The sequence below is a fragment of the Oncorhynchus masou genome, chromosome 30 (assembly GCF_036934945.1).
Source record: "Oncorhynchus masou masou isolate Uvic2021 chromosome 30, UVic_Omas_1.1, whole genome shotgun sequence".
NCBI lineage: Eukaryota > Metazoa > Chordata > Actinopteri > Salmoniformes > Salmonidae > Oncorhynchus > Oncorhynchus masou.
In genome coordinates, this window is record NC_088241.1 from 4,355,719 (window position 1) to 4,376,836 (window position 21,118).

The 21,118-nt window shown below is 41.8% G+C and overlaps 1 protein-coding gene across 4 annotated transcripts in view; it reads left to right on the forward strand.

The window, feature by feature from the left end:
* The first annotated feature begins 1,107 nt into the window (after positions 1-1,107).
* The window catches only part of LOC135521836 (brain-specific angiogenesis inhibitor 1-associated protein 2-like), a 36,904-nt gene continuing 16,893 nt past the window's right edge, over positions 1,108-21,118 (forward strand). The window contains exons 1-5 of one of the 4 annotated variants that reach the window (XM_064947599.1): positions 1,109-1,686; positions 4,557-4,715; positions 5,218-5,347; positions 5,535-5,610; positions 5,834-5,920. In XM_064947599.1, coding sequence (XP_064803671.1) covers positions 5,300-5,347; positions 5,535-5,610; positions 5,834-5,920 — 211 coding nt within the window. In that variant the 5' untranslated portion in view covers positions 1,109-1,686; positions 4,557-4,715; positions 5,218-5,299. Of the gene's footprint in view, positions 1,687-4,556; positions 4,716-5,217; positions 5,348-5,534; positions 5,611-5,833; positions 5,921-6,370; positions 6,522-21,118 lie in introns of those variants that run through there. The other 3 variants (XM_064947600.1, XM_064947598.1, XM_064947601.1) reach the window with 3 other exon arrangements.

Genomic DNA, 21,118 nt, shown 5'->3' on the forward strand with positions numbered 1-21,118 from the left:
TATGACATTTGAAATGTTTCTATTCCTTTGGAACCTTTGTGGGTGTAATATTTACTGTTCGTTTTATATTGTTTATTTCACTTTTGTTTATTATCTAATTCACCTGCTTTGGCAATGTAAGTATGTGTTTCCAATGCCAATAAAGCCCTTTGAACTGAATTGAATAAGAAACAGACAGAGGTAGAAAGAGGAAGAAAAGGACAGAGAGAGAAAGACTGTGAGAGACCTTGAGAGAAAGAGAGATCTAGATGAGTTATTCTGGTGTTTATTAGGCCACTAGTGCTGCCGTTTGTCAATATGTTGTGCGTCAATCAGTCTTAAAGTAGGCCTGAGGAAGTGAACAGAGACAAACCGCTTTACAGCTCAGATACAAGGTGCCAGGGCACTGGCTCACGAGACCAGACAATCAACCACCTTTACTAGCAGGCCAAAACCTCCATAGAGCTAGACCTAATGACACAGAACCACAAACCCAGTTTCACATCTATTCCCACTGTAGTTACCAAAGGGACCAATTCATCAGCAGCTTCTGTTCTGCTTGTTGCACTGCACTGATTATCGTCACACAACCATCCAGCCATCTGCTGGTCAGTGGTAGCTACTACAACCCAATGAAACTGACCCAAAACTATATGTTTAACCCTAGCCTCAACCACAACCCTAACACTAACCCATTTTGGTATAACCATAACCCTAATTTTGGCATAATGATTCACTTTTTTTTTACCATGGATTTCACTCGAGAAATTACCTCCTGAGGGCAGCACAGGGAAATGGGATCCCTCCCCAAGCCTTGCGTAACCCTAACTCTAACCATAATCTTGGCATAACCCTAACACTAACCTTTGCTTTAGACCGATCTTCAACCCTGGCTCAACCCCTTGACATACCAAATAGATGAATCACCTGAAAAGTATTACATGTTTTTGTAAAAACATTTTTAAAAATGTTATAACGTTTTAGCCAAATATTTTTTACTCCTATTGATTTATCACTCTCACCCAAAAACATGTTTAAAGTAATAGGCTATAGGCAACATATGTAATATTATGTGAATAATAAACCAAAGGGCTACTGCCCACTTAAGAGAATGAATGGAGGGAATGTGAGAAGGGGGTGGCGGATGTAGGCCAATGATACGTGACTGCGGGGTCTGCCATCCTTGCTTTAAAAAGTTTCAAGTCATTATTCTCTCTACCGCTATTCATCCCGGGTCCCGTTTGCTCATTGTTATTCTGCCCGAGTGAGTGAGTGAGTGAGTGAGTGAATGAGAGAGGGATAGTGAGCGAGAGAGTGAACGGGAGTGAGGACATTGTGAGAGAAAAGGAGAGTGGTAAAGAGAGACAGAGAACGGAAGAGACCTGAGGCTTCTAACGGTAGGGAGTTTGATGCAGCGGTCGGGGTGAATCTTCTGTCGGGGGTGGTGCGTGAAGGCATGTTGCTAATCGGATAAACAGTGAGTAGAGGTACAGAACCGCACCAAAAGTCTGACGCCGATTCGTGTGAGTAATAATTAAAAAAGGGAGAGAGAGAGACGGCGGCGGGAGATTGAGAGTTAGTGCACTGCTGGGTGAAACAACCCCCCACTAACGAAGGGGAAAGCAATAGAAGAAAAGAAAAGAAATACAAAAGGCAAACGGCGTTTCGGTCATCTGTTTTTTTCTCCCAACAATGATCTCAGAAAAGGTACAATTCCACTTTGTATCAACTATTTTGCTGCTTATCTAACTTTGAATGAATTGCGCTGAGTTTTATATGTCGGCCTAGAGATCAACAGGTGTTGCTGAATTAAGGCTATAGACTGATAATACCGATTTGCTAAGAGAGTAATGTCTCACATCTCGATAATTCGTTTAACTTGGTTTCGAGAAGATGTTTCGTATTTTAGTTATGTATGCCAATAAGAGTCAAAGTGATAACCACAACCTCCAATCTGTTTATAACGTTCCTGTTTCACAGACATTTGTTTATGATATTTTTCACCTATGATGTTACATTTCTGTCACATTTGTAATTGTTGCCAAATACCAGTGTAATCACTTAAACTCATGCAGAGCTTGTCAACAGTTTTCAGTTGTTGAAGTTATGTAGGCCTAGTAGCTGTTTCTGAAACATCTTTGGCAACTAAATGTAAAAATTGTATTTCAATACCTATATTACAAAAGCCGTTTCAGGTCATTTGTGTTTTAGTACATTGATTATAGTTTTGCTGTGTAATTCTATATTTGGCTATGTTGTCATTGCGCATGAAAATTGGTTCCCAATTGACCAACCTGGTTTGAATAACAAGAAATTAATTAACCACTTAAATTGGACCTTGAGAATGTGTCTCAATCTGCAGATTAACGGTCAGTTTACCAAACCCCAATCTTAACCATCAGGACATAACAAGCATAACTGATTGTAGATCAGCTCTCATGGGGAACCAGAGGTAGTGTGTTGAGTTGGCTAGAAAGAAGTACTGGGTTTTTAATTGAACCTTTATTTAACTAGGCAAGTCAGTTAAGAACAAATTCTTATTTACAATGACAGCCTACCAGGGAACAGTGGGTTAATAACTGCCTTGTTCAGGGGCAGAAAGACTGATTTTTACCTTGTCAGCCCAGGATTCGATCCAGCAACTCTTTCGGTTACTGGCCCAATGCTCCAACCACTAGGCTACCTGACACCCCAAAAAACGTGTTTCTGCCCCGTCAATGATAGGATATTGATCAAGGAAATTCTTCATTGGATTTCTTTAGATATTAATAACAGTTCTTTGTGCACTTCTGCTTACCCAATTAGTCTTACTCCAGTCTCCTTCTCCCCTCACACACCCGATTTACTTACCAAAAGGCACATCTCAATAGGTGGTCCAGGTATAACATGGCACAAGTGGGGTGTGGGCCTTTCCTCTTTGGTTCTCTATTGCTCCTCAAACAAGGGGGGAGGCCAATGACATCACCTCAGACCTTCAGACCAACCCTTACAGGAAAAACCACATGAATTTCACATGTGAATTGTGAAGTTAATGTGATAACATGGAAAGCAATATGTGATAACATGAAACTATACATGTGAAAACGTGATCACATTTGAAGTGTTCCAAAAACACATTTTCACATGATTTCGTATGTGAAATTTCACTTGAAATCAAGATTTTACATGTGTTTTTTTCTGTAAGGGTAATAACTCCTTGATGTTTGCAGTTGTGTCTAAAAAAACACTATTTTGCTCCCCAAAAATGAACCTCCTGTGTGTGTACATTACTGTATTTATACTTGGGATATTCAACAGGAAAATGTCAAATTGCTAGAGGAAGTCTTTAACAAGCTCAGAGCCTCCTTGAACATAGGTAACAATGCAACAAGTCTATAGGAGGTCAGTTGTACTGTACAGGGCTGTAACCCATACATCTGTGGAATCAAATGATGTCGTCAGGTCTATTCAACAGCAGCCTGACCGGTCAGTGTTACCCAACACGTGTCTGCCCAATGACCATCCACTGACATCAACAAGTGAGCCAATGCATGACATGCTGCAGAATGCAACACACACAGGATGTTGTCTGAAAGGAGTATGTGTGAGCCTTAGTGTAGAGTGAGGTCAGATGTGTGTGTGTTGTCCCACATGAGGACCACCGTGCTGTAACACTAGAGAGAAGAGGCTTGTGTGAGCGCCACTGTACATTCATCATGGCTAGAGTACTGTAGGTTTACAGAGTAGAACTTGAATGACTAGAATTATTTCTGAGACGTTCTATAATACCGAATCAGAACTACTTCTATTCTGCCCGCTCTATTTCCACCAACCCATGTAATGAAGTGTCATAAGCATGACACAAGTATGGCCTAAAGTGGTCTATATTACCAATCTTCTGATTGTGTCATGTAAAGTTAGGCATTATAGTTAGGCATTATAGTGGAAGAGTTTGAATGGCCTGTTCCTCAGTGTGCTGTAGCTTGCAGGTAAGCATTTCACTGTACTGTTTAAACGTGCTGTATCCTGTGCTTGTGACAAATACTTTGATTTGATTGGATTATATGTTAGAGTAAGAAATGCTGTTTTTCCAGTAGGTGCTCCACCACTGCAGACACCATGTATTATAGAGTGATACCCTGGTGTATTTTGCTTAGGTCATGTGATCTGTGATGCATCTGGACGTCTGTTATTACTTCTGCGTCCCCCCCCCCCCCATAAAACATTATTACCAAAATGTGTCTTAAAACAGCAGTCAGACCCTCCTTTGATTCCAGGCTCTGAGGTTGTATCTCCTGCTTCCATAAGGATGTGAATAGCACGGCACTTCTTAACTTTTTCGATTGAGTTCACCAATTACTTCATCACTGCCCTACATTAGGGCAACCCAAATGTTTCTGCTATCAGTTTGTTTCAGACCATTCATAACCCCTCAGATAAGAACAATGGACTTTTCCAACACAAGGCACAAGTGTCATGGCACTGAATAAACATTGGACCACAGAGAGAGAACCGTTGCTGAACTGACCAAGCTGTTTGGTGACAGAATTCCCCCCTGGATGGCTAAAGTCACTCTCAACTCCGCTTTTCCCCTACAGCCCATCTTTGTTATCCTGCAGAGATTACATGAAAAATGTTGACCCATATCGGATAATGGAGCAGGACATAAAGTCAACATTTCCAGTCGTTAGCTCTGGAAGGTCACCCTCTTGATGAGGAGCAGCTGGGGTTCACAAAGACTGGCTCCGGACCCACAGGTGGGCTGTGGTTTATTCCTCTTGGGTCACGGCATAGGACTGCTAGAAGTCTTGGGAAGAGACTTAACACAGTCCCAAACAACTCTAAAAGATGGGTCACAGCACAAGCATGTTGGGTGGTAGTTTAGGGATAAGCTGTCTGGTCATTGCCTCCTGTATGGATCATAGACCACTGATGAAACCCTCCATCTCACTCTGTATGGGTGAGTGTGATTTGCCAGATTACCTCCAAACACCTCAGCCTGAATACCTCTCTTGGTTGTCTGGTTAGACCTTTCATAGAAGTTCTTTATACTTGAATTAATTGTACATTTCAGTCATTTAACAGACACTCAACCCTAATTGTTCCTATGGATAAGTGCCTTGCTCAAGGGCACATCAGCAGATTCTTCACCTAGCCTGTTCTGGGATTTGAACCAGAAGCCTTTTGGTTACTGACCCAACACTCTTACCCGCTAGGCCACCTGCCAACACTTGTTTTTCTCCATCTTTGTGTTTCCAGGGGACTTCAGTCTGCTGTTGTAAAGCCTAATACCCTCAGATACAGGGGAGGAGATTACAATATATAAACATTCTGAAACACCATGTCTCGTTCAGACGAGGTCAACAAGATGACAGAAAACGTGTATAAGGTACAGTGTGTGTAGGTTTGTTGTCTCCAAGAGCAATGAATTAGTCTGTAGATGTAGTCAGGCGAGTGCCCTACATAACACTTTTGTTGAAACTCAGTCTGCTAGCAGCAATGATCACAGACTGTGACTAAGTGGTAAGTTGAAGAGGAGACATGAATATTGTCTCTTGTTGTCATGTGTTTTGTAGGGGATTCTGGACCAGTTCAACCCCAGTCTGAAGAACTTTGTGACCATGGGGAAACACTATGAGAAAGCCCTGACAGGTGAGAGAGAGTGGTGTGCACACAGTATACTGTATAATGTGTGCTATAGCATATCTAGTGGCGTTGGGTGGGCAAGTTGGTAGGGCATGTTTGTTTGGACATTTTAATGATTGCTCTCTGGTGTCTGGCATAGAAGCTGCATTCCACCCAGGCCCAATCCTGAAGCCCATTTAGAGGGTCTTTGTTACATGGTGCCCCTCACTGAAAGGTGTTTTCCTCTCAGGAGTGACGGTAGCAGCCAAGGGATACTTCGATGGTCTGGTCAAACTGGGAGAACTGGCCAGCGACAGCCAAGGGTCCAAAGAACTGGGTGAGTGACTGGTTGAGTGACTGGGTGGGTGACTGGGTGGGTGACTGGGTGAGTGACTGGGTGAGTGACTGGGTGGGTGACTGGGTGAGTGACTGAGTGGGTGACTGGGTGGGTGACTGGGTGGGTGACTGGGTGAGTGACTGGGTGGGTGACTGGGTGAGTTACTGGGTGAGTGACTGGGTGAGTGACTGGGTGAGTGACTGGGTGAGTGACTGGGTGGGTGGGAGAGACAGAGAGAGAGAGAGAGAGAGACCGGGGGTGGGGTGAGAAACACTAAGGGACTATGGGAGAAGAAGCGAGCTAGAGAGTGGAGGAACGAGAGAAAGTAGGGAATGAGGGAGGGAGCTGAGAGTGAGAGCGAGCGTGAGGGAACTGAGGCAGAGGGAGAGAGTGGGGTGATTGTTGAGAGATTAACAACACCACATGATCTCATTGTAATGCTGCAAACAGTCGGGGAGGGAGGGAGAGATGCCAGACACCACAAACTACTGTGCTGTGGGAGAGAGACACACACAGCTTTTACCACATTGGCAGACTCACAGCTGACATCATAGACTGAGAAGTTGAGAGATACAATCATTCAGTCAGTTAACAGCTCCAGGTGAGATAAGATACTACTTTATTGATCCGACATCTCAGACACAATATTGCACATACAGACAATGTGAAGTGTTTTTTCCCCAGCCCTTTTATCCCACTCTGTATCCTGTGTTGATGACGTATTCTCTGTATCCTGTGTTGATGACGTATTCTCTGTATCCTGTGTTGATGACGTATTCTCTGTATCCTGTGTTGATGACGTATTCTCTGTATCCTGTGTTGATGACGTATTCTCTGTATCCTGTGTTGATGATGTATTCTCTGTATCCTGTGTTTATGATGTATTCTCTGTATCCTGTGTTGATAACGTATTCTCTGTATCCTGTGTTGATGATGTATTCTCTGTATCCTGTGTTGATGACGTATTCTCTGTATCCTGTGTTGATGACATATTCTCTGTATCCTGTGTTGATGACGTATTCTCTGTATCCTGTGTTGATGACGTATTCTCTGTATCCTGTGTTGATGATGTATTCTCTGTATCCTGTGTTGATGACGTATTCTCTGTATCCTGTGTTGATAACGTATTCTCTGTATCCTGTGTTGATGATGTATTCTCTGTATCCTGTGTTGATGACGTATCCTCTGTATCCCTGTGTTGATGACGTATTCTCTGTATCCTGTGTTGATGACGTATTCTCTGTATCCTGTGTTGATGACGTATCCTCTGTATCCCTGTGTTGATGACGTATTCTCTGTATCCTGTGTTGTTGACGTATTCTCTGTATCCTGTGTTGATGACGTATTCTCTGTATCCTGTGTTGATGACGTATTCTCTGTATCCTGTGTTGATGATGTATTCTCTGTATCCTGTGTTGATGATGTATTCTCTGTATCCTGTGTTGATGATGTATTCTCTGTATCCTGTGTTGATGACGTATTCTCTGTATCCTGTGTTGATAACGTATTCTCTGTATCCTGTGTTGATGACGTATTCTCTGTATCCTGTGTTGATGACGTATTCTCTGTATCCTGTGTTGATGACGTATTCTCTGTATCCCTGTGTTGATGACGTATTCTCTGTATCCCTGTGTTGATGACGTATTCTCTGTATCCTGTGTTGATGACGTATTCTCTGTATCCTGTGTTGATGACGTATTCTCTGTATCCTGTGTTGATGACGTATTCTCTGTATCCCTGTGTTGATGACGTATTCTCTGTATCCTGTGTTGATGACATATTCTATGTATCCTGTGTTGATGACGTATTCTCTGTATCCTGTGATGATGACGTATTCTCTGTATCATGTGTTGATAACGTATTCTCTGTATCCCTGTGTTGATGACGTATTCTCTGTATCCTGTGTTGATAACGTATTCTCTGTATCCCTGTGCTGATGACGTATTCTCTGTATCCCTGTGTTGATGACGTATTCTCTGTATCCCTGTGTTGATGACGTATTCTCTGTATCCTGTGTTGATAACGTATTCTCTGTATCCTGTGTTGATGACGTATTCTCTATATCCTGTGTTGATGACGTATTCTCTGTATCCTGTGTTGATGACGTATTCTCTGTATCCTGTGTTGATGACGTATTCTCTGTATCCTGTGTTGATGACGTATTCTCTGTATCCCTGTGTTGATGACGTATTCTCTGTATCCCTGTGTTGATGACGTATTCTCTGTATCCCTGTGTTGATGACGTATCCTGTGTTGATGACGTATTCTCTGTATCCTGTGTTGATAACGTATTCTCTGTATCCTGTGATCATGACGTATACTCTGTATCCTGTGATGATGACGTATTCTCTCTATCCCTGTGTTGATGACGTATTCTCTGTATCCTGTGTTGATGACGTATCCTCTGTATCCTGTGTTGATGACGTATTCTCTGTATCCTGTGTTGATGACGTATTCTCTGTATCCTGTGTTGATGACGTATTCTCTGTATCCTGTGTTGATGACGTATCCTCTGTATCCCTGTGTTGATGACATATTCTCTGTATCCTGTGTTGATGACGTATTCTCTGTATCCTGTGTTGATGACGTATCCTGTGTTGATGACTTATTCTCTGTATCCCTGTGTTGATGACGTATCCTGTGTTGATGACATATTCTCTGTATCCTGTGATGATGACGTATTCTCTGTATCCTGTGTTGATGACGTATTCTCTGTATCCTGTGTTGATGACGTATTCTCTGTATCCTGTGTTGATGACGTATTCTCTGTATCCTGTGATGATGACGTATTCTCTGTATCCTGTGTTGATGACGTATTCTCTGTATCCCTGTGTTGATGACGTATTCTCTGTATCCCTGTGTTGATGACGTATCCTGTGTTGATGACGTATTCTCTGTATCCTGTGTTGATGACGTATTCTCTGTATCCTGTGTTGATGACGTATTCTCTGTATCCTGTGTTGATAACGTATTCTCTGTATCCTGTGTTGATGATGTATTCTCTGTATCCTGTGTTGATGACGTATTCTCTGTATCCTGTGTTGATGACGTATCCTCTGTATCCCTGTGTTGATGACGTATTCTCTGTATCCTGTGTTGATGACGTATTCTCTGTATCCTGTGTTGATGACGTATCCTCTGTATCCTGTGTTGATGACGTATTCTCTGTATCCTGTGTTGATGATGTATTCTCTGTATCCTGTGTTGATGATGTATTCTCTGTATCCTGTGTTGATGATGTATTCTCTGTATCCTGTGTTGATGACGTATTCTCTGTATCCTGTGTTGATAACGTATCCTCTGTATCCTGTGTTGATCACGTATTCTCTGTATCCTGTGTTGATGACGTATTCTCTGTATCCTGTGTTGATGACGTATTCTCTGTATCCCTGTGTTGATGACGTATTCTCTGTATCCCTGTGTTGATGACGTATTCTCTGTATCCTGTGTTGATGACGTATTCTCTGTATCCTGTGTTGATGACGTATTCTCTGTATCCTGTGTTGATGACGTATTCTCTGTATCCCTGTGTTGATGACGTATTCTCTGTATCCTGTGTTGATGACGTATTCTCTGTATCCCTGTGTTGATGACATATTCTCTGTATCCTGTGTTGATGACGTGTTCTCTGTATCCTGTGTTGATGACGTATTCTCTGTATCCCTGTGTTGATGACGTATTCTCTGTATCCTGTGTTGATGACGTATCCTGTGTTGATGACGTATTCTCTGTATCCTGTGTTGATGACGTATTCTCTGTATCCTGTGTTGATGACGTATCCTCTGTATCCTGTGTTGATGACGTATTCTCTGTATCCCTGTGTTGATGACATATTCTCTGTATCCTGTGTTGATGACGTATTCTCTGTATTCCTGTGTTGATGACGTATTCTCTGTATCCTGTGTTGAGTATTCTCTGTATCCCTGTGTTGATGACGTATTCTCTGTATCCTGTGTTGATGACATATTCTATGTATCCTGTGTTGATGACGTATTCTCTGTATCCTGTGATGATGACGTATTCTCTGTATCATGTGTTGATAACGTATTCTCTGTATCCCTGTGTTGATGACGTATTCTCTGTATCCTGTGTTGATAACGTATTCTCTGTATCCCTGTGGTGATGACGTATTCTCTGTATCCCTGTGTTGATGACGTATTCTCTGTATCCCTGTGTTGATGACGTATTCTCTGTATCCTGTGTTGATAACGTATTCTCTGTATCCTGTGTTGATGACGTATTCTCTATATCCTGTGTTGATGACGTATTCTCTGTATCCTGTGTTGATGACGTATTCTCTGTATCCTGTGTTGATGACGTATTCTCTGTATCCTGTGTTGATGACGTATTCTCTGTATCCCTGTGTTGATGACGTATTCTCTGTATCCCTGTGTTGATGACGTATCCTGTGTTGATGACGTATTCTCTGTATCCTGTGTTGATAACGTATTCTCTGTATCCTGTGATCATGACGTATACTCTGTATCCTGTGATGATGACGTATTCTCTGTATCCCTGTGTTGATGACGTATTCTCTGTATCCTGTGTTGATGACGTATACTCTGTATCCTGTGTTGATGACGTATTCTCTGTATCCTGTGTTGATGACGTATTCTCTGTATCCTGTGTTGATGACGTATTCTCTGTATCCTGTGTTGATGACGTATCCTCTGTATCCCTGTGTTGATGACATATTCTCTGTATCCTGTGTTGATGACGTATTCTCTGTATCCTGTGTTGATGACGTATCCTGTGTTGATGACGTATTCTCTGTATCCCTGTGTTGATGACGTATCCTGTGTTGATGACGTATTCTCTGTATCCTGTGATGATGACGTATTCTCTGTATCCTGTGTTGATGATGTATTCTCTGTATCCTGTGTTGATGACGTATTCTCTGTATCCCTGTGTTGATGACGTATTCTCTGTATCCTGTGTTGATGACGTATTCTCTGTATCCTGTGTTGATGACGTATTCTCTGTATCCTGTGATGATGACGTATTCTCTGTATCCTGTGTTGATGACGTATTCTCTGTATCCCTGTGTTGATGACGTATCTCTGTATCCCTGTGTTGATGACGTATTCTCTGTATCCCTGTGTTGATGACGTATCCTGTGTTGATGACGTATGCTCTGTATCCCTGTGTTGATGACGTATTCTCTGTATCCCTGTGTTGATGACGTATCCTGTGTTGATGACGTATCCTCTGTATCCTGTGTTGATGACGTATTCTCTGTATCCTGTGTTGATGACGTATTCTCTGTATCCTGTGTTGATGACGTATTCTCTGTATCCTGTGTTGATGACGTATCCTCTGTATCCCTGTGTTGATGACATATTCTCTGTATCCTGTGTTGATGACGTATTCTCTGTATCCTGTGTTGATGACGTATCCTGTGTTGATGACGTATTCTCTGTATCCCTGTGTTGATGACGTATCCTGTGTTGATGACGTATTCTCTGTATCCTGTGATGATGACGTATTCTCTGTATCCTGTGTTGATGACGTATTCTCTGTATCCTGTGTTGATGACGTATTCTCTGTATCCCTGTGTTGATGACGTATTCTCTGTATCCTGTGTTGATGACGTATTCTCTGTATCCTGTGTTGATGACGTATTCTCTGTATCCTGTGATGATGACGTATTCTCTGTATCCTGTGTTGATGACGTATTCTCTGTATCCCTGTGTTGATGACGTATCTCTGTATCCCTGTGTTGATGACGTATTCTCTGTATCCTGTGTTGATGACGTATTCTCTGTATCCTGTGTTGATGACGTATCCTCTGTATCATGTGTTGATGACGTATTCTCTGTATTCCTGTGTTGATGACGTATTCTCTGTATCCTGTGTTGAGTATTCTCTGTATCCCTGTGTTGATGACGTATTCTCTGTATCCTGTGTTGATGACGTATTCTCTGTATCCTGTGTTGATGACGTATTCTCTGTATCCCTGTGTTGATGACATATTCTCTGTATCCTGTGTTGATGACGTATCCTGTGTTGATGACGTATTCTCTGTATCCTGTGTTGATGACGTATTCTCTGTATCCTGTGTTGATGACGTATTCTCTGTATCCTGTGTTGATGACGTATTCTCTGTATCCTGTGTTGATGACGTATTCTCTGTATCCTGTGTTGATGACATATTCTCTGTATCCTGTGTTGATGACGTATTCTCTGTATCCCTGTGTTGATGACGTATTCTCTGTATCCTGTGTTGATGACATATTCTCTGTATCCTGTGTTGATGACGTATTCTCTGTATCCTGTGTTGATGACGTATTCTCTGTATCCTGTGATGATGACGTATTCTCTGTATCATGTGTTGATAACGTATTCTCTGTATCCCTGTGTTGATGACGTATTCTCTGTATCCTGTGTTGATGACGTATTCTCTGTATCCCTGTGCTGATGACGTATTCTCTGTATCCTGTGATGATGACGTATTCTCTGTATCCCTGTGATGATGACGTATTCTCTGTATCATGTGTTGATAACGTATTCTCTGTATCCCTGTGTTGATGACGTATTCTCTGTATCCTGTGTTGATGACGTATTCTCTGTATCCCTGTGCTGATGACGTATTCTCTGTATCCTGTGATGATGACGTATTCTCTGTATCCTGTGTTGATGACGTATTCTCTGTATCCCTGTGTTGATGACATATTCTCTGTATCCTGTGTTGATGACGTATCCTGTGTTGATGACGTATTCTCTGTATCCTGTGTTGATGACGTATTCTCTGTATCCTGTGTTGATGACGTATCCTCTGTATCCTGTGTTGATGACGTATTCTCTGTATTCCTGTGTTGATGACGTATTCTCTGTATCCTGTGTTGAGTATTCTCTGTATCCCTGTGTTGATGACGTATTCTCTGTATCCTGTGTTGATGACGTATCTCTGTATCCCTGTGTTGATGACGTATTCTCTGTATCCCTGTGTTGATGACGTATCCTGTGTTGATGACGTATTCTCTGTATCCCTGTGTTGATGACGTATTCTCTGTATCCCTGTGTTGATGACGTATCCTGTGTTGATGACGTATCCTCTGTATCCTGTGTTGATGACGTATTCTCTGTATCCTGTGTTGATGACGTATTCTCTGTATCCTGTGTTGATGACGTATTCTCTGTATCCTGTGTTGATGACGTATCCTCTGTATCCCTGTGTTGATGACATATTCTCTGTATCCTGTGTTGATGACGTATTCTCTGTATCCTGTGTTGATGACGTATCCTGTGTTGATGACGTATTCTCTGTATCCCTGTGTTGATGACGTATCCTGTGTTGATGACGTATTCTCTGTATCCTGTGATGATGACGTATTCTCTGTATCCTGTGTTGATGACGTATTCTCTGTATCCTGTGTTGATGACGTATTCTCTGTATCCCTGTGTTGATGACGTATTCTCTGTATCCTGTGTTGATGACGTATTCTCTGTATCCTGTGTTGATGACGTATTCTCTGTATCCTGTGATGATGACGTATTCTCTGTATCCTGTGTTGATGACGTATTCTCTGTATCCCTGTGTTGATGACGTATCTCTGTATCCCTGTGTTGATGACGTATTCTCTGTATCCTGTGTTGATGACGTATTCTCTGTATCCTGTGTTGATGACGTATCCTCTGTATCATGTGTTGATGACGTATTCTCTGTATTCCTGTGTTGATGACGTATTCTCTGTATCCTGTGTTGAGTATTCTCTGTATCCCTGTGTTGATGACGTATTCTCTGTATCCTGTGTTGATGACGTATTCTCTGTATCCTGTGTTGATGACGTATTCTCTGTATCCCTGTGTTGATGACATATTCTCTGTATCCTGTGTTGATGACGTATCCTGTGTTGATGACGTATTCTCTGTATCCTGTGTTGATGACGTATTCTCTGTATCCTGTGTTGATGACGTATTCTCTGTATCCTGTGTTGATGACGTATTCTCTGTATCCTGTGTTGATGACGTATTCTCTGTATCCTGTGTTGATGACATATTCTCTGTATCCTGTGTTGATCACGTATTCTCTGTATCCCTGTGTTGATGACGTATTCTCTGTATCCTGTGTTGATGACATATTCTCTGTATCCTGTGTTGATGACGTATTCTCTGTATCCTGTGTTGATGACGTATTCTCTGTATCCTGTGATGATGACGTATTCTCTGTATCATGTGTTGATAACGTATTCTCTGTATCCCTGTGTTGATGACGTATTCTCTGTATCCTGTGTTGATGACGTATTCTCTGTATCCCTGTGCTGATGACGTATTCTCTGTATCCTGTGATGATGACGTATTCTCTGTATCCCTGTGATGATGACGTATTCTCTGTATCATGTGTTGATAACGTATTCTCTGTATCCCTGTGTTGATGACGTATTCTCTGTATCCTGTGTTGATGACGTATTCTCTGTATCCCTGTGCTGATGACGTATTCTCTGTATCCTGTGATGATGACGTATTCTCTGTATCCTGTGTTGATGACGTATTCTCTGTATCCCTGTGTTGATGACGTATTCTCTGTATCCCTGTGTTGATGACGTATCCTGTGTTGATGACGTATCCTCTGTATCCTGTGTTGATGACGTATTCTCTGTATCCTGTGTTGATGACGTATTCTCTGTATCCTGTGTTGATGACGTATTCTCTGTATCCTGTGTTGATGACGTATCCTCTGTATCCCTGTGTTGATGACATATTCTCTGTATCCTGTGTTGATGACGTATTCTCTGTATCCTGTGTTGATGACGTATCCTGTGTTGATGACGTATTCTCTGTATCCCTGTGTTGATGACGTATCCTGTGTTGATGACGTATTCTCTGTATCCTGTGATGATGACGTATTCTCTGTATCCTGTGTTGATGACGTATTCTCTGTATCCTGTGTTGATGACGTATTCTCTGTATCCCTGTGTTGATGACGTATTCTCTGTATCCTGTGTTGATGACGTATTCTCTGTATCCTGTGTTGATGACGTATTCTCTGTATCCTGTGATGATGACGTATTCTCTGTATCCTGTGTTGATGACGTATTCTCTGTATCCCTGTGTTGATGACGTATCTCTGTATCCCTGTGTTGATGACGTATTCTCTGTATCCTGTGTTGATGACGTATTCTCTGTATCCTGTGTTGATGACGTATCCTCTGTATCATGTGTTGATGACGTATTCTCTGTATTCCTGTGTTGATGACGTATTCTCTGTATCCTGTGTTGAGTATTCTCTGTATCCCTGTGTTGATGACGTATTCTCTGTATCCTGTGTTGATGACGTATTCTCTGTATCCTGTGTTGATGACGTATTCTCTGTATCCCTGTGTTGATGACATATTCTCTGTATCCTGTGTTGATGACGTATCCTGTGTTGATGACGTATTCTCTGTATCCTGTGTTGATGACGTATTCTCTGTATCCTGTGTTGATGACGTATTCTCTGTATCCTGTGTTGATGACGTATTCTCTGTATCCTGTGTTGATGACGTATTCTCTGTATCCTGTGTTGATGACATATTCTCTGTATCCTGTGTTGATCACGTATTCTCTGTATCCCTGTGTTGATGACGTATTCTCTGTATCCTGTGTTGATGACATATTCTCTGTATCCTGTGTTGATGACGTATTCTCTGTATCCTGTGTTGATGACGTATTCTCTGTATCCTGTGATGATGACGTATTCTCTGTATCATGTGTTGATAACGTATTCTCTGTATCCCTGTGTTGATGACGTATTCTCTGTATCCTGTGTTGATGACGTATTCTCTGTATCCCTGTGCTGATGACGTATTCTCTGTATCCTGTGATGATGACGTATTCTCTGTATCCCTGTGATGATGACGTATTCTCTGTATCATGTGTTGATAACGTATTCTCTGTATCCCTGTGTTGATGACGTATTCTCTGTATCCTGTGTTGATGACGTATTCTCTGTATCCCTGTGCTGATGACGTATTCTCTGTATCCTGTGATGATGACGTATTCTCTGTATCCTGTGTTGATGACGTATTCTCTGTATCCCTGTGTTGATGACATATTCTCTGTATCCTGTGTTGATGACGTATCCTGTGTTGATGACGTATTCTCTGTATCCTGTGTTGATGACGTATTCTCTGTATCCTGTGTTGATGACGTATCCTCTGTATCCTGTGTTGATGACGTATTCTCTGTATTCCTGTGTTGATGACGTATTCTCTGTATCCTGTGTTGAGTATTCTCTGTATCCCTGTGTTGATGACGTATTCTCTGTATCCTGGTTTGATGACGTATTCTCTGTATCCTGTGTTGATGACGTATTATCTGTATCCTGTGTTGATGACGTATTCTCTGTATCCCTGTGTTGATGACATATTCTCTGTATCCCTGTGTTGATGACGTATCCTGTGTTGATGACGTATTCTCTGTATCCTGTGATGATGACGTATTCTCTGTATCCTGTGTTGATGACGTATTCTCTGTATCCTGTGTTGATGACGTATTCTCTGTATCCCTGTGTTGATGACGTATTCTCTGTATCCTGTGTTGATGACGTATTCTCTGTATCCTGTGTTGATGACGTATTCTCTGTATCCTGTGATGATGACGTATTCTCTGTATCCTGTGTTGATGACGTATTCTCTGTATCCCTGTGTTGATGACGTATCTCTGTATCCCTGTGTTGATGACGTATTCTCTGTATCCCTGTGTTGATGACGTATCCTGTGTTGATGACGTATTCTCTGTATCCTGTGTTGATGACGTATTCTCTGTATCCTGTGTTGATGACGTATCCTCTGTATCCTGTGTTGATGACGTATTCTCTGTATTCCTGTGTTGATGACGTATTCTCTGTATCCTGTGTTGAGTATTCTCTGTATCCCTGTGTTGATGACGTATTCTCTGTATCCTGTGTTGATGACGTATTCTCTGTATCCTGTGTTGATGACGTATTATCTGTATCCTGTGTTGATGACGTATTCTCTGTATCCCTGTGTTGATGACATATTCTCTGTATCCTGTGTTGATGACGTATCCTGTGTTGATGACGTATTCTCTGTATCCTGTGTTGATGACGTATTCTCTGTATCCTGTGTTGATGACGTATACTCTGTATCCTGTGTTGATGACGTATTCTCTGTATCCTGTGTTGATGACGTATTCTCTGTATCCTGTGTTGATGACGTATTCTCTGTATCCCTGTGTTGATGACGTATTCTCTGTATCCTGTGTTGATGACGTATTCTCTGTATCCTGTGTTGATGACGTATTCTCTGTATCCTGTGATGATGACGTATTCTCTGTATCCTGTGTTGATGACGTATTCTCTGTATCCCTGTGTTGATGACGTATCTCTGTATCCCTGTGTTGATGACGTATTCTCTGTATCCCTGTGTTGATGACGTATCCTGTGTTGATGACGTATTCTCTGTATCCTGTGTTGATGACGTATTCTCTGTATCCTGTGTTGATGACGTTTCCTCTGTATCCTGTGTTGATGACGTATTCTCTGTATTCCTGTGTTGATGACGTATTCTCTGTATCCTGTGTTGAGTATTCTCTGTATCCCTGTGTTGATGACGTATTCTCTGTATCCTGTGTTGATGACGTATTCTCTGTATCCTGTGTTGATGACGTATTCTCTGTATCCCTGTGTTGATGACATATTCTCTGTATCCTGTGTTGATGACGTATCCTGTGTTGATGACGTATTCTCTGTATCCTGTGTTGATGACGTATTCTCTGTATCCTGTGTTGATGACGTATTCTCTGTATCCTGTGTTGATGACGTATTCTCTGTATCCTGTGTTGATGACGTATTCTCTGTATCCTGTGTTGATGACATATTCTCTGTATCCTGTGTTGATGACGTATTCTCTGTATCCCTGTGTTGATGACGTATTCTCTGTATCCTGTGTTGATGACATATTCTCTGTATCCTGTGTTGATGACGTATTCTCTGTATCCTGTGTTGATGACGTATTCTCTGTATCCTGTGTTGATGACGTATCCTCTGTATCCCTGTGTTGATGACATATTCTCTGTATCCTGTGTTGATGACGTATTCTCTGTATCCTGTGTTGATGACGTATCCTGTGTTGATGACGTATTCTCTGTATCCCTGTGTTGATGACGTATCCTGTGTTGATGACGTATTCTCTGTATCCTGTGATGATGACGTATTCTCTGTATCCTGTGTTGATGATGTATTCTCTGTATCCTGTGTTGATGACGTATTCTCTGTATCCCTGTGTTGATGACGTATTCTCTGTATCCTGTGTTGATGACGTATTCTCTGTATCCTGTGTTGATGACGTATTCTCTGTATCCTGTGATGATGACGTATTCTCTGTATCCTGTGTTGATGACGTATTCTCTGTATCCCTGTGTTGATGACGTATCTCTGTATCCCTGTGTTGATGACGTATTCTCTGTATCCCTGTGTTGATGACGTATCCTGTGTTGATGACGTATTCTCTGTATCCCTGTGTTGATGACGTATTCTCTGTATCCCTGTGTTGATGACGTATCCTGTGTTGATGACGTATCCTCTGTATCCTGTGTTGATGACGTATTCTCTGTATCCTGTGTTGATGACGTATTCTCTGTATCCTGTGTTGATGACGTATTCTCTGTATCCTGTGTTGATGACGTATCCTCTGTATCCCTGTGTTGATGACATATTCTCTGTATCCTGTGTTGATGACGTATTCTCTGTATCCTGTGTTGATGACGTATCCTGTGTTGATGACGTATTCTCTGTATCCCTGTGTTGATGACGTATCCTGTGTTGATGACGTATTCTCTGTATCCTGTGATGATGACGTATTCTCTGTATCCTGTGTTGATGACGTATTCTCTGTATCCTGTGTTGATGACGTATTCTCTGTATCCCTGTGTTGATGACGTATTCTCTGTATCCTGTGTTGATGACGTATTCTCTGTATCCTGTGTTGATGACGTATTCTCTGTATCCTGTGATGATGACGTATTCTCTGTATCCTGTGTTGATGACGTATTCTCTGTATCCCTGTGTTGATGACGTATCTCTGTATCCCTGTGTTGATGACGTATTCTCTGTATCCTGTGTTGATGACGTATTCTCTGTATCCTGTGTTGATGACGTATCCTCTGTATCATGTGTTGATGACGTATTCTCTGTATTCCTGTGTTGATGACGTATTCTCTGTATCCTGTGTTGAGTATTCTCTGTATCCCTGTGTTGATGACGTATTCTCTGTATCCTGTGTTGATGACGTATTCTCTGTATCCTGTGTTGATGACGTATTCTCTGTATCCCTGTGTTGATGACATATTCTCTGTATCCTGTGTTGATGACGTATCCTGTGTTGATGACGTATTCTCTGTATCCTGTGTTGATGACGTATTCTCTGTATCCTGTGTTGATGACGTATTCTCTGTATCCTGTGTTGATGACGTATTCTCTGTATCCTGTGTTGATGACGTATTCTCTGTATCCTGTGTTGATGACATATTCTCTGTATCCTGTGTTGATGACGTATTCTCTGTATCCCTGTGTTGATGACGTATTCTCTGTATCCTGTGTTGATGACATATTCTCTGTATCCTGTGTTGATGACGTATTCTCTGTATCCTGTGTTGATGACGTATTCTCTGTATCCTGTGATGATGACGTATTCTCTGTATCATGTGTTGATAACGTATTCTCTGTATCCCTGTGTTGATGACGTATTCTCTGTATCCTGTGTTGATGACGTATTCTCTGTATCCCTGTGCTGATGACGTATTCTCTGTATCCTGTGATGATGACGTATTCTCTGTATCCCTGTGATGATGACGTATTCTCTGTATCATGTGTTGATAACGTATTCTCTGTATCCCTGTGTTGATGACGTATTCTCTGTATCCTGTGTTGATGACGTATTCTCTGTATCCCTGTGCTGATGACGTATTCTCTGTATCCTGTGATGATGACGTATTCTCTGTATCCTGTGTTGATGACGTATTCTCTGTATCCCTGTGTTGATGACATATTCTCTGTATCCTGTGTTGATGACGTATCCTGTGTTGATGACGTATTCTCTGTATCCTGTGTTGATGACGTATTCTCTGTATCCTGTGTTGATGACGTATCCTCTGTATCCTGTGTTGATGACGTATTCTCTGTATTCCTGTGTTGATGACGTATTCTCTGTATCCTGTGTTGAGTATTCTCTGTATCCCTGTGTTGATGACGTATTCTCTGTATCCTGTGTTGATGACGTATTCTCTGTATCCTGTGTTGATGACGTATTATCTGTATCCTGTGTTGATGACGTATTCTCTGTATCCCTGTGTTGATGACATATTCTCTGTATCCCTGTGTTGATGACGTATCCTGTGTTGATGACGTATTCTCTGTATCCTGTGATGATGACGTATTCTCTGTATCCTGTGTTGATGACGTATTCTCTGTATCCTGTGTTGATGACGTATTCTCTGTATCCCTGTGTTGATGACGTATTCTCTGTATCCTGTGTTGATGACGTATTCTCTGTATCCTGTGTTGATGACGTATTCTCTGTATCCTGTGATGATGACGTATTCTCTGTATCCTGTGTTGATGACGTATTCTCTGTATCCCTGTGTTGATGACGTATCTCTGTATCCCTGTGTTGATGACGTATTCTCTGTATCCCTGTGTTGATGACGTATCCTGTGTTGATGACGTATTCTCTGTATCCTGTGTTGATGACGTATTCTCTGTATCCTGTGTTGATGACGTATCCTCTGTATCCTGTGTTGATGACGTATTCTCTGTATTCCTGTGTTGATGACGTATTCTCTGTATCCTGTGTTGAGTATTCTCTGTATCCCTGTGTTGATGACGTATTCTCTGTATCCTGTGTTGATGACGTATTCTCTGTATCCTGTGTTGATGACGTATTATCTGTATCCTGTGTTGATGACGTATTCTCTGTATCCCTGTGTTGATGACATATTCTCTGTATCCTGTGTTGATGACGTATCCTGTGTTGATGACGTATTCTCTGTATCCTGTGTTGATGACGTATTCTCTGTATCCTGTGTTGATGACGTATACTCTGTATCCTGTGTTGATGACGTATTCTCTGTATCCTGTGTTGATGACGTATTCTCTGTATCCTGTGTTGATGACGTATTCTCTGTATCCCTGTGTTGATGACGTATTCTCTGTATCCTGTGTTGATGACGTATTCTCTGTATCCTGTGTTGATGACGTAT